This window comes from Sesamum indicum, linkage group LG16 (assembly GCF_000512975.1).
Source record: "Sesamum indicum cultivar Zhongzhi No. 13 linkage group LG16, S_indicum_v1.0, whole genome shotgun sequence".
Classification (NCBI taxonomy): domain Eukaryota; kingdom Viridiplantae; phylum Streptophyta; class Magnoliopsida; order Lamiales; family Pedaliaceae; genus Sesamum; species Sesamum indicum.
The window spans coordinates 2,488,386-2,502,058 of record NC_026160.1 but is presented as its reverse complement, the minus strand read 5'-3'; the positions used below and the strand labels follow the sequence as shown (position 1 = coordinate 2,502,058).

General features: G+C 29.1%; 1 protein-coding gene across 1 annotated transcript; it reads right to left on the bottom strand.

Moving 5' to 3' along the window:
* LOC105178631 (VQ motif-containing protein 22-like) lies at nt 12,430-13,335 on the bottom strand. The gene has a single exon (XM_011102140.2). The coding sequence runs from the start codon at nt 13,153-13,155 to the stop codon at nt 12,607-12,609; it is 549 nt and encodes a 182-aa protein (XP_011100442.1). The 5' UTR covers nt 13,156-13,335; the 3' UTR covers nt 12,430-12,606.

Below are 13,673 nucleotides of genomic sequence, written 5' to 3'. Positions count from 1 at the left end.
TTGACTAGTGTGCCATTGGAGTGTGTGCAGCAAATGTTTACGTGGTAGAATTCAGACAACGATGGGTCGTGGATTTGAACAATTCCTAAGCATTCTTTGCAAGGGTTTTTATTTAATTTATTTAAGAAGTTGAGTTTATAATAAAAATCTTTACAAAAGTAAAAAGGAAATAAATTGATAGTATTTTGAAAAGAAATTGGAAGAAGAATTAATCAGAAAATACTATTTTAGCTTTATATATTTTTAAAAAAAATACTTGTTTTGCACTTAAATAATGCAATTAAAAGTATTTTTAATTAATCTCAAGTACTTAGGCCTTATTTTGTTTTATTTCCATACCTTCGTTTTTAATTTTTATAAAATTTCAAATACTAAGATTTTGTTCGACTAAATATTTTTAATATTTGTTTTTAATGAATTGGACAACATTTATAAAAAAAAAGAAAAAAAGCTGAATAGACTACATTTGATAGTACAAAAATGAGTTCGACTAAATATTTATTTATCGGGGTCAGACAATTATACTGGAATCCTAATACAAGCTTCTTTTTGTTCGCTTCCCCTTCCGATCTCCTGATATATTGCTTTTTTTTTTTTTTATATACTTTGAGAAAGATAAATTGTTAATCTAATTTTTATCATTTTTAATCAGAGAAAAATGTAAGCAACCCCCTTGTGATATTGCAAATGAGCAAATTACCCCTTATGAAAAAACAAATAGCGATTTTTTAAAGTACAATAATTTACCCCCCTATGATTTTTAAAATGAATCAATTTACATCCCTGTATAAGGAGGTAAATTGCTTCATTTTAAAAAGTACAGGGGGTAAATTACTATAATTTTTTCATAGGAGAAAAATATGCTCATTTTCAATATCACATGATAAACTGCTATTCACCTTTTTTAATTAATACGTAAAGGGTAAATTGAAGTTCACCCTTTCTCAACCATTTAGGACCACAACAAAGCCTCCTCCCCTTGATTGTTTGCACTCCATGAAGTTTTCAAAGAATGCACAAATTGTTCAATTTCCATGTTTCTTGGACCGTTCCATCATTTTCTATATATGTTGGACGAGTTGTATTTGGATTGATAAATTTAAATTTGACTGAAAAAATAGAAGAAAAATTTTCAAATGACTATAATAAAAAGAATTTGAAATTTATCAATATTAAAAAAATAATTAAAAATTAGATTTGGAATACTTTATATTTTGAGTCATCCAAGTAAATTCAAAAAAATTGCTATTAAGGATTTAAATTCATAATTTTAAATCTTTCAATTCAAATGCAACATCAGCGAATCTCAATCTACTTAAATCTATTAGCTCCGCCACTGTTTCTTGGCGACTCCTCTTTGTTTTTGGGTGAAAAGAATTTAGTAAAAATGGTTAAATATATATATATATATATGTATATATATATATATATAAGTGGAAGGAGATGAATTCAGAAGGAAAATTTAGAGAGAAACAGACAGTAAGTGTGGAATTTGGATACAGAAAGTAGGCTAGCAATGGTTTCAGGTTTTTCGACTCCATGACCCAAACTCGTTCCAGATGGGACGAGTTTCGGTCCAGATTATGGGTAGTGGGTCCTAATAAATAGAATCCGTCGGAAGCCATAGAGGGTCTCGAGTCCATTTCAACTTGCCCGTTAATATTTATTTATTTTATATGTATTATAGATAAATATAATATGTAAGATATCCTCTTCAACATGTAATGAAAAAGTTGTTTGTTATGTGTAATTTAAATGAATGATTAAAATGTGATTTATTTGGGTTGTTTTGGCTATTTGGAATTTTAATTTACTAATTGCATAAAAATACTTTTGACTTAAATATTTGTGAATTAGGCCACGGATAATTTTTATTTGACATTGATATATTATTGAATTTTTTTTTTCTTTATACTTGATATGATTTGTTGAACGTTTCAAATCTTATTTTAATTAAAAAAAATAAAAAAAATCGAGTCAGACTTATCCCGACAAATTTTATAGCAGGATAGGATGAGTCTCGGGTCCGTATGTGAGTTGGCGGGCAGATTTCGAGTCCACCCCAACCCGTCCTGCTGCCACACGTACACGTAAGCAGTTTGACCATTTGATGGATAATTATTGAAGTGAAAATGAGTGATGTGAATGGATAATAATGCATTTACACTCAAAACACAAATACCATCTAAAAGGGTTGCTCTCCCACCACTCATTCTTCATCCACCTCAAATAAGTGGAGGGGAATAATCTTTTTCCTTTAACAGATTGGAGGGAAATATTTACTTATATTTAAAAAAAATAGTTTTAAAGTTTTAAAAATTTATTTTTGAGATAATTATATTTATAGCCCCTCAATTATTGTCAAATTACAAAAACAATTCACATTATTTTTAAATAAAGTGATAATTACACTCCCCTCTCCCGAAATTTAGTTTAATTGCACATAGATCCCATATAATTTTAAAAATTACATCTAGTACCTCTGACATTTACTTCCGTATAAAGAATAGGTCCCTCTATTAGTCAAAATTCACTGAATTTGCTGATATTAACAAAAAAATTGAAGAGAATTTAATATTTACCCTTGATTGACTTATTGCTAGTGAAATAAATTTTTTCTAATTAAACTAACATTATAACCATGAAGATATACATCCTCACATGCATTAATGTGTGAAGATGTATCACGGTAATTTGGTCATAAAAAGATCTTGACTTGCGATAAATTAATAAGAAGTCAATCGGGGGTAATTGTTGATTTTTATCCAATTTTTTTGTTAATATCAACAAATTCGATGGATTTTGACTGATAGAGGAATTTATTTGTTAGACAGAAGCAAACTTCAAGGGTGCTAGATGTAATTTTTCAAATCAGAGAAGGTCTATGTGCAATTACACCAAACCTTAGGAGAATAGAGTGTAATAATCCCTTAAATAAATACATAAATCGTCCTTATTTTTATGTCTCATTACTCTGACACTCTCTATTAGTAATGTTTTTATTGTACTGGTATCCTCGTGATGTATCGAAAACATTAGTAATAACTACAACAAATAATTTTTCAAACAACAAATATTAGGGTACAACCTTTTTTCGTTGAGATTTGATATAATTCTAAATTCCTCATTGATGTTTTAAAAATTATAAGTAACCATTAATTTCAATGATCGTCTAATAATAAGTCAATTTTTTTAGCATTCGTTTGGTTTTCATCCAATTTTTTTGGTGAACTCACCAAAATGTCGCTTCGAATTATGGACTGTAATTTTACATACTTTTTAGAATGTTTTTTAAGGTATTTTTATGGACAATAGTCCGTGTGGATTATTTCTTTTATCCACCCTCAATTATTTTTTTTATATTTTTTTAAACATAATTTTAGAAAATAAAAATAAGAGTAAAGTAGTAATGACCACTCCAATATATAGGGACTACATAATTATTTTTTATTTGAGGGAGATATTATTAATTTTTAAAATAACTGGGAGTATTCGTAATTATACCAAACTTTATAAAAAGTAATTATAATTTACCGTAACTATTATTCCACAAGTATTGAGTGTGTAAATCACAGTAACATTAGACTCAGAATCTGACTGATCATGCCTATTTAAATAAATGTCTTGGGTATGAGTATCAGTATTGTAAAAATCAGGGAGTGTTTGCGGACGCTTTGGAAAAATGCTTTTTAGTTTTTGGTTCCAAAAGAGCATTTTTGAAGTATTTGGGATGCCAGCTTCTACTTCTGAAACGACTAAGAAAAGAGTTTTTAAACTAGACGCACCCTCCACTTTTTCTTTTTCCTAAATAAATCCAATATTATTTTTGACTATTTTATACTTACTATAATAATTTTAATTCAACTTTCATTTTTTTTTTAAAATTGTATATTTAAAGTTGATATCTAAGTTTCAAATAATTTGAATTCTTACAATAACTAAATTTACACCTTCACCTATTAATATTTTACGTACTATATCATCTGATTATATTATTTTATTTACATATTATTATTTGATTAATTAATAAAATATTTTTTTTTGGCAATCATGCAAGTTTGATTATTATGCAATTTTTTTGCAAGCAATTTGACTTTTATCTGATTTTTACTTTTTTTTTTACAAACACTATTCACGTTTAATTCTGTTATAACTTTTCTATTTTCTACAAAACAATCACTTCTCTAAAAACAAAAAATTTTGCTAAAAATAATTATTTATTCATTAATTTAGAATTATTTAATATGTAAATGTTTAATAAATCAATTGACTAAATCACATGTAAGACCTAACGTATATTTTATGAGTAGAGTGAGGACTCCACGTTTCCCTTTTCTCTTTTTAGTCAAAAAATGGTGCACATAATTTTATTAATATTTTTATTTTATTAAAATTCATAATTAATTTTTTTTTTAGTCATTATCTTACAACTCATATATAAAAACTGACGAGAACTTTTCAATACATATTTTATTTGAATTAAATTAAAAATTGAAACTTCGTACAATACTATAGTAGCAATGATTATATTTACATACAAAATAAATATTAATATGTTATTTTAATTTAATTAATAATAAAATTAAACAAAAGCAAGAAATGTAATTTGTAAGTGCAGTAAATTGCATGGAATTAATTTTCTTAAGCCACTTGATTGAATAGTTAATTCAGTATGAGTTGGAAAGTTAAATAGGTTCTCTCGAGAATATTTTTGGCATTTAAAAAATTTATAATAATAAAATTACCCTTTAAATCTAACTTATATTTTTATATGAATATTCATTCAATAAACTAAAATTGACATTTGATAGATAGGAAGTGATGGTTTCAAAATAAGACTTAACGACATTTTAACAAAAAATTAACTTTTTAAATTTAATTTCTAAAACATACAATTTAAGAAAAAAATATAGTAAAAAAAACAAAAAAATAATTTTCACCAATCTTTTCCTTAAATTCTAATCTTTAGAAAGTAAATATAGAATTTTATCTCTTATATCTATTCTTTTTTAATAAATATCTACCTTATCAAGGTGACTTTATTTTTATTTATTATTTTAAATTGTGAACTTTATACTTCTCAATTTAATTATATATTATTGTAATTTTTTATGTTATTTTGTATAATAATAAAATTATAATATTCTAATATTTTCCTAAATATTGTAAATTCAAAGTAATTAAAATGAATTTTTTTTATATTTTTTTAGTATTAGAATGCCACATCATTTTATTTATAAAACTAGTGGCTCCCATCAAAAGTATTTTTAAGTTTTTGGGTCATTAAAGACAAAATATTTATATGTTACTATTTACTATTACTTTTACTATTATAATTAAATCATGTTATTTATTTTATCACGGAATTCACCATGATAAATAAACACTTAGGATTATTTTTGGTTGAAATAGAGAAACTATTTTTAAATTAAAAGATATTTTTGTCTTTATAAAATATGTTAAGATAGACATATGTATCTATTCAATAATTTTGGAGAAACTCAAGTATCAATCCAAACATCTGTAAAAACTCATGTATCAATTTAATATTTATAAAGAAACTTGGTTACCAATTCGATCATTTGCAAAAATTCATACATCAATTTGATAGTAATGCTAAAACTCAGGTACTAAAATGATTTTTACTCAAGACATATATATATATATATATATATATATATGTAACACAAATATAGCATAAATTATTGTCACGCTACTAAAACGCAACATTTAACTATGATTAATTGCCATAATTAAAAATAAATAGTCACAGCAAATAGTTATTGACTACGGCCATGTGATGGTTGTTGATCATTGTATCTATGAGGGTGTTTCAAACATTTGTCATGGCAAATATTTTTACCATGACTCTTAGCCATGGAAAATAACTTTTTTTTCATGGAAAATCTATGTTTTTGAATCGATTTTATTTAACCGTGATCAATAAAAATAACCATGATTTTTTTAGTCCATAGCTATTAAAATTTATAGTCAATAATTATTTTTTTCTAGTGTCAATTTTACTAAATTATAAATACCAACTTAATCATATTTATATGATTATAATTTCACTCACAAAAATTATTATTTTAAATGAATCCAACGTCTAATCGAGTCAATAACATTTGAATAGATAAATATAAATTTTATAATTTAATGAATTTGAAAATTTATTAATTTAAGAATAATATTTTACTTATTATTGATATTAAACACTATATTTTTTCTATACGATCTTTTTATGAAAATCAATAATATTTACATATCAAAATATTGATAAATATAATTATAAAAAAACTCAAAGAATAGAAAAGAAATATTTATATTTTTTTATTGAAAAAAACTTCTCAAAAAGATAAAAATATTATTGGGTTTCTATTAATTGATATCATGACCTAACTTTGATTTTAAAAGTTGTGGGAAGTTGTTATATAAAAATATTTGAATTATAAAAACTAATTGATGTAAAATTTAAGAGAAATTGTAAAGATTTAAAAATAAAAAATAACTTATAATGAAAAATAATTAAGAATTTAATATAAATGGATGGACTAAATAAATAAGAAATTAATTATGAAATATATATATATATAGGAGAGAATAAAATATTAATTAATTTATTTTAAATAATATAATATAACTAGACCTGCCACACGGCCAGGTTTCGATCAGTCGGATCAACCGACCGGTCGGTCCAATTTTCAAAACCATGCTTTATTGGCTAGAAATAGACATTGATAACCTAAAAAGTCATAAGAACATAAAACAAAGTTTGTTTTTGTTTATTTTTGACAAATTTTCGTTGACCATTATGGAATTTGTGGTATTTTGCAATTTTTATTTGTCTGATTTTTGCAATTTTTATTTTTTTATGCATTTTTGGTGGGGAAAAAGAAATTTTTCTCCTTTAATATTATCTTTAATTCATTTTGGTCCTTTAAATATTATTATTATTGCATTTTTAATATTAATTTGCAAAATAATGTAAATGTGGTCCAATTACGGTTTTTAATCAATTTTTCGGCATTTTTTGCTGGAATTTTCACTTAGGCAAAAAAATCGATGATGTGACGGTGATGTGACATAAATGACTGAAAAGTTTCTTGTCTGTAACCAACATATGCCTTTAAAACTAAACCCTTTTCTATACTTGAAGTATTTTGATATAAATTGATATTAATATTACAATGTATTAAATATTTAAACAACTAATATATGATATTAATTTTTTTTTAGAAAAGATTATTCCTAAACGATCGATGCATATTAATATAATTTTTTTATTCAAGAAGAATATAATTAAAATTAATATTTATCTTAACAATGGAATATTAACAACAAACATATATCTATATATTTAAAACACTTTATATATTACTTTTTATATGCTGATATTTATATATTCTACATAATTATTTTTTATTTTAAAATTTATTATAAATCAAATAAATATTTTTTAACCAAACAAACTTTATAGGGGGAAGATGTAACTCCTCACTTCTATCAACGCCTGCGAAGGTGTATAAGGTAGTTTCATAAAAAAAGAATTTGTCTGATCTGCAATAAGTCAGTAATAAGTCAATCGATGGTAAATATAAATTTTTATTTATTTTTTCCTGATATATCAACAAATTCAGTGAATTTAGATTAATAGAGAGATCTAATTATTGGACGCAATCAAAAGCCAAGGGTACTAAATATTATTTTTCTAACTATAAAGGGTTTATGCATAATTACACTAAATTCAATGAGAAGACAATGTAATATTTCATTTTTTAAGGAAAAAATAAAAAAAATTTCCTTTTTCACGTACTAATTGGTCCAAAGCTAGATTTTTCACTCCATCCCATCGTCATATTGAATTGTTTGATCGCCTAATGGGCCTTGTATTATGGAGATGACATGGTTTACCAAACACGAAATTAGTAGTAAGGAAATATATAAGTCGGGTCTTGTATGCCATTCGATAAGCCCATAATGCATCATCAAAGTGACAGCCTTCTCAAATATGGACTTAATTTCTTGATTGGTTATTTGAGCTTGACCACTTGTTTTGGGGTCGGGGGTAAGCCGTGGAGACTCGACTAGTAACGTACCACTTTATTCTAATAATGGGTTTCTCTCAGTGCTAATCTAAATTTGATGGGTATCTACAGCAACCTGTTGAGAAATGACAAAAATACCCTTCATTAAGGGCATTAGAGTCCTTTCGCCATAGGATCCACGCCTTTTGTAACGGGCGGGTTGCGGAGGACCTGACCCGGTTCGAATAGCCACCTTGAAGACCCGGACAACCAAAACCGTCCGATCAGGACGTGGCCCAGTTAACAGTGTCCAGCTGCGCTCTATAAATAAACTTCGAAACGCCGTTATTAAGGTAACTGTTACGCATTAATTGAGATCGAACTTTGTGATCGCACTCTTTTCTCTCGATCAACCTAACTTGAGCGTCAGAGGGTCATTGTCGGGGACGTGCCCGACGAGCTCACTGTTCTTGTTTTATTCTCAGGGGACCCAAAAATCTGATCTTGGTAGAGTCTGTTATCTATGTGGAGATCGTTTCCCGAGATCGCGGAATTCGACCCGGATCAAAATTGATGCGTACTGAATTTCAATCGTATCATAAAATTGAAGGATTTTGATTAAAATTTTAAGATTATTGGGAACTGATTTGTGAAACAGAGGGTAGCACTTTGATACTTACATCAGTAACATTCTTATTGAATAAATAAATGAAAAACTCGAATCAGAATGAGAATAATGGTTGAAAATAATATTAAAGTGATGAAAATTGTGTGGAGTGCCAATAAATATGCTGGAAATATCTTAGAAAATGAGAGAGAATGAGAGTTTGGGTGATAGATTGTGTTATCAAAATGATTGTACAATGCCTCAGTTTATAAGCATTCATAAAGCCAGATCTAAAAGTTAGTTGGTGGATTCGGTGCCATGGATAGCTGCATTTGTTAACTACATAACAAAAAAAAAATAATATTGGAATTTGAACTTATTTAAATGAAAATATGATCGTTTGACCAAGCATTGCCCAATTTATCAGGGTATATAGGGATGCAGTTACTTGTGACTAAAGAATTAATTTCAGTCGAGCCTCTTAGAGTTATTTGGAGATTTTTTACTATGACGTCTTAATGTGTCGGCCTCCTGTATGACGTGGCCTCTTTAATGTATGATGACTAAGCTTGCTGTATTGGTCTTACTTCTTCGACCTGCCAGGTTAGGAGAAAGAATTAATATTATGGACCTTTATACCTTACGTTAGGACTAGAAGGGCTTCGCCTGCTGAATTGCTCAGCAAGGGCCCACCTCCTTATCCTTAGGCTTTGAAAAAAAAAATGAGGAGGTATCATCACTTCCCCCACTTTCAGAGTGCAAGATTTGGTGTTAGACTACGAGAGTAGTAAGAATAGTCCTGCAACAGAAAATTTTTCCCATACATGCTCATCCAGCAGGAAAGATCTGTTGTGGAAAATAGTGTGAATTGTGTTTATAATCATATCTCAAAATAACTTTATATATATTATTATATATAAAGTATCACAATTACATGTAGTACGGAAATGAATGAAATAAACTTAGAAATTAGAAAAGCTGCACCGATGGAGAGTCACGACACTTGTCGCTGACCTAAAGTCATGATTGTCTCTCTACGTGCAGGTTTTAATGGTTGACCATGACTCCAGGATAAAACCCCATTAGCTCTTAGCAGTGTCTCATCCCATGTGCACGACCACGAGGAGACTAGGAACTAGTCCATAGTCACGTTGCAAAAACTCTACAAATACTTGTGGGAGTATAAAACATTTCTCAACTCATAAACTATACAAAATCTATCTCTCTCTCAATGTGCCAAATGAAAAAGGCTAATCACCCTTTAAATAGTTGTAAAAATCTGACCGTTATAAAATATTAAGTGGCCTAATTAAAACTCATAATATTATAATAAATTCAATTATAAATAAGTCACATAAATATATAAAAGGTAATGGTACTTATTAATTCACAATTAAATCATCATAATATGGAGCCATAAATTTCAAATAAATATCAAATTAAACTGGCACATTAAGATCAAATAAAGTGTTAGAAATAATTTGACAATGTAGAAAATTTTAAAGCTTATTTCCAACAAGATCCTACTGGGTTACTGGTGTTTGTGCCTTGCTGTGCTGTTGAGTGAGAATCCTTGTGCGAAAGGCAACAACTCGTATAGACATAGATTTAGGAGATTTGTACCTCTCTGCAAAAAAAAGATATGTAATCATTCAAAAGATAAGTGAGAGGAACAAACTTAGCTATGCACAAGCAATGCAGCATTCTCTATTGGCGGAGCCTGCGACAAGTAGGAGAGCAATCCATATAACGAGCAAGTATTCATAAATCATTGGATGGTGAACCAAGTAAATGTGCCTTTTAAGGCACTTTTATTAGGGCCCATAGCCTGCAAAGTGAACAAGAATGCATCAGCTAAGGACGACTTATCAAGGCTCAAGGCAAATAAGAAATGAGTGCACTGGTTGAGGGCAGCTTATTAGGGCTCGAACCCGGCAAGAATGCGTGCACCAACTGAGGACGACTTATTAGGACTTGAAGCCAACAAGATATTAAGTAACCCAACAAATAGTCCACGATCAAATATATAAACAACCAATATACTATATCCACATATATAGATATAAATCCAAGTTCACAATCAAATATATAAGCAAGCAATATATATATAATACTACACATATGCTATACCTACCTCAAATCTCAAAATGCTTCAATTAACATAAGTGACTGCTCAACCCTCAATTTTGTTGTCAAGTCCTATAATAAAGTATTATACATATAATGTATATATTGAGAATATCATAAACTCTAAATAAAACATTATATAATATTCGTACGTTTTTCACCAATCTTTTAACATTTTATCTATGTTGAAGTTCAAACCTCTATTTCATTTTCTTTTAAATAACTACACTTTCTAAACTTCTGAAGTATATTTTAATTTATCAACTAACTCATAAAGAATTCATTTAATCGCCTTATATATTTATAACTATTATTTTCAATAACACCCCTAAGTTAAATTATGATTAAAAACCTCATTTTCCTCTTCAATAATATAATATTTCTAAAATCTAATTTTCAAAATCTATGAATTTTTTTTATAAATTCCTCGTTATATAATTACGCATTTGGTTAATAGGCCCGATGAAATTAAATAAATAAATTTTAGTAATAATTAAATCTACTAAATCTAATAATTTACTTAACCAACTATAGTATTTTCAAATCAAATGGGATATTTAATTCAATACCAGTCTAAATGTTCACACTCATAAAATTTTCTGATTAAATATTATTTCGGACAATATAAATTAAAAAATGAATAATAATTAAAATCAAAATTTTCCCATACCTGTTACGCGCAAGTCTGTCTGTGTATAAACGTGTGAGTGTGTGTATTTGTATATTAAAATGTGAAGGGGGGGTTGAGGTGGTGCTGCTGCCCCCCTCTTTTCTATTATTATTTTTATTTTATTTAATTTTTTTAATAATTATCATTACGTTCTACCTAATTTCTTAACTAATATAATTTGCTCTCAAATATTATAATGAATTTCAATGTACTCCATTCAATTTTTATTATATTTCACTTACGACTTATAATTTATTTATTAATTAACTAAAATTTCATAAATGTTTACTAATTAACCCCACAAGTCTTTATAGTTTTTCAAATTCTTAGCTTATGGGGGCCGATTCCCCGACAAGTCAAGTCTTCCATCGTATGAGACGCTAAATAGTTGGCTCCTTCAATGAAAGAATAATATCTATGTAATGTTTCACACATTTCTTCAAAAAAGTAAGGCTTCTTGTTCAATGTGTTGTCCAATGCAGAAAATAATATCTATGTAATATTTCACATATTTCTTTAATAAAAGTAAGGCTTCTCGTAACTTGTTGTCCAAAATTCTATTAAGTCCCTATATTGGAGTGCCTTCTACGCCTTAAGGTAGGAAACGAAATAGGATTGTGTTGTTTGTTGCTGAATGAAAGTGCCTGCGAACCATCTGCTACAGTAGTGTAGTTGGAGTAAATTCGTAAAATCGATAACTTGAAATCGCCGGGAACAAGGTGATTGAAAAAAAGGTACAAATTTATGAAGATTTAATTTATTTTGGAAGCATGTTGGGCCTAATTCTGAATATAAGGAGTAGATTATAAAAAAAAAAAGTAAAAAATTTTGATTAAAGGATCAATACAGTTAAAGTTTTAAAAATTTTGGGACTATAAATATCGACCGAGTAAATTAGCGGACTAAAAGTGATAATTGCCCTATCTAATTTACCTAAAGGATCCAAACAAAGTGAAATTTTGCTAGTTCGTAAGTCAAATAAAGAAGCTACGCAGTTTGGGGAGTTTAAGGAAAAACAAATGGCTAAAAAGGCAAAGCGACGTCGTACCAGCTATCAGGATTGAATTTGCTATTACAAGTGTGAAAAGAAGAAAGAAATTTACACCCTACGTACTAAAAGTCAGCATACACCAAACTTTTTTTTTCCTCCCAAGAAGACTTTACTCCTTTCTCAGTCATCAAAGCATGTAGCTCCGCCCGTAACCCCGGTTCTCACTCCCCGGCGCCGCCGCCTGCGTTGACAGACCGCTGCCATCTCCGCCTCCTCCGTCATACATGTTATCTACCATGAACATGTGTTGTTGCTGCTGTTGCATTTGGCTTGGAATATACTGCACATGAAACCCACTCCCCGGAACAGCGTTGGCGTTGGTGGTAGCTATGTGCTCCATAAAACTGAGGGCGGCACCGCCATCAACCAGCTGGGGCCTGTTGGCAAACGGGGCGGCGGGAGCGCCTGTGAATTGCTGCACCATGGCCCTGAAGTTGGCGGTGTCCGTGTTGAGCAGGGTGGTGGGGGTTCGTCGGGAAGCCCTGGACCGCCTCCGGAGGGGCTTTGATACACGGCCTTGATCAGGGATCAAATTATTATTTCTCGAGGCGGCTGCGGCGGCGGCGGTGGTGGTGAGAACGGTTGATGGAGGGGTTTCGGTCTGAGCGATAAAATCAGATTGATATGGTTGTAATATCCAGTCACTCGAATTCGACATGGTATGACTAACAGCCATATATTGGGGATGAAGAGTGGAAATCAAAGCGAGAGCTCGACGAGCACTCCTCAGGCTTAGTACTTGAAAAACAAACAAGAACGATTGAGGGTGGAAGAAGGAAGAGATAAAAGGTAGAGTTATTGTGGTTGAAGTATTTATATAGTGGAGGTCTTACTAGTCTTGGTCTTTTTGTATTCTTTTTTTTAAAGTATGTTGGGGTGTTTTTAATTTTTGATTTTGATATATTTGTATGAAAAATAAGAATGTGTTTTGGTGTAGATTCATTTAAGTTATATTTTAATATTCAAATTATGCTCGTTTTTATATTTTGATATTATTTTTTTTTGTATCAACATGTCATTTCAACTTTGCAAAATTTGCACTTTACTATATATGATTGTTCTTTTACTGATTTTTTTTTGTGGGAAAAAAATAACATATTGTGCATATATGAAACATATCACATCATATAATTCTTAAGTATCACATGTGCACTGCATGTGGTTTTTTTGACAAAAAATTTGGTGAAAAAATAG

Coding starts and splice junctions, on each gene's coding strand:
- LOC105178631 (XM_011102140.2), bottom strand. CDS start 13,155: ATGGCTGTTAGTCATACCATGTCGAATTCGAGTGACTGGATATTACAA.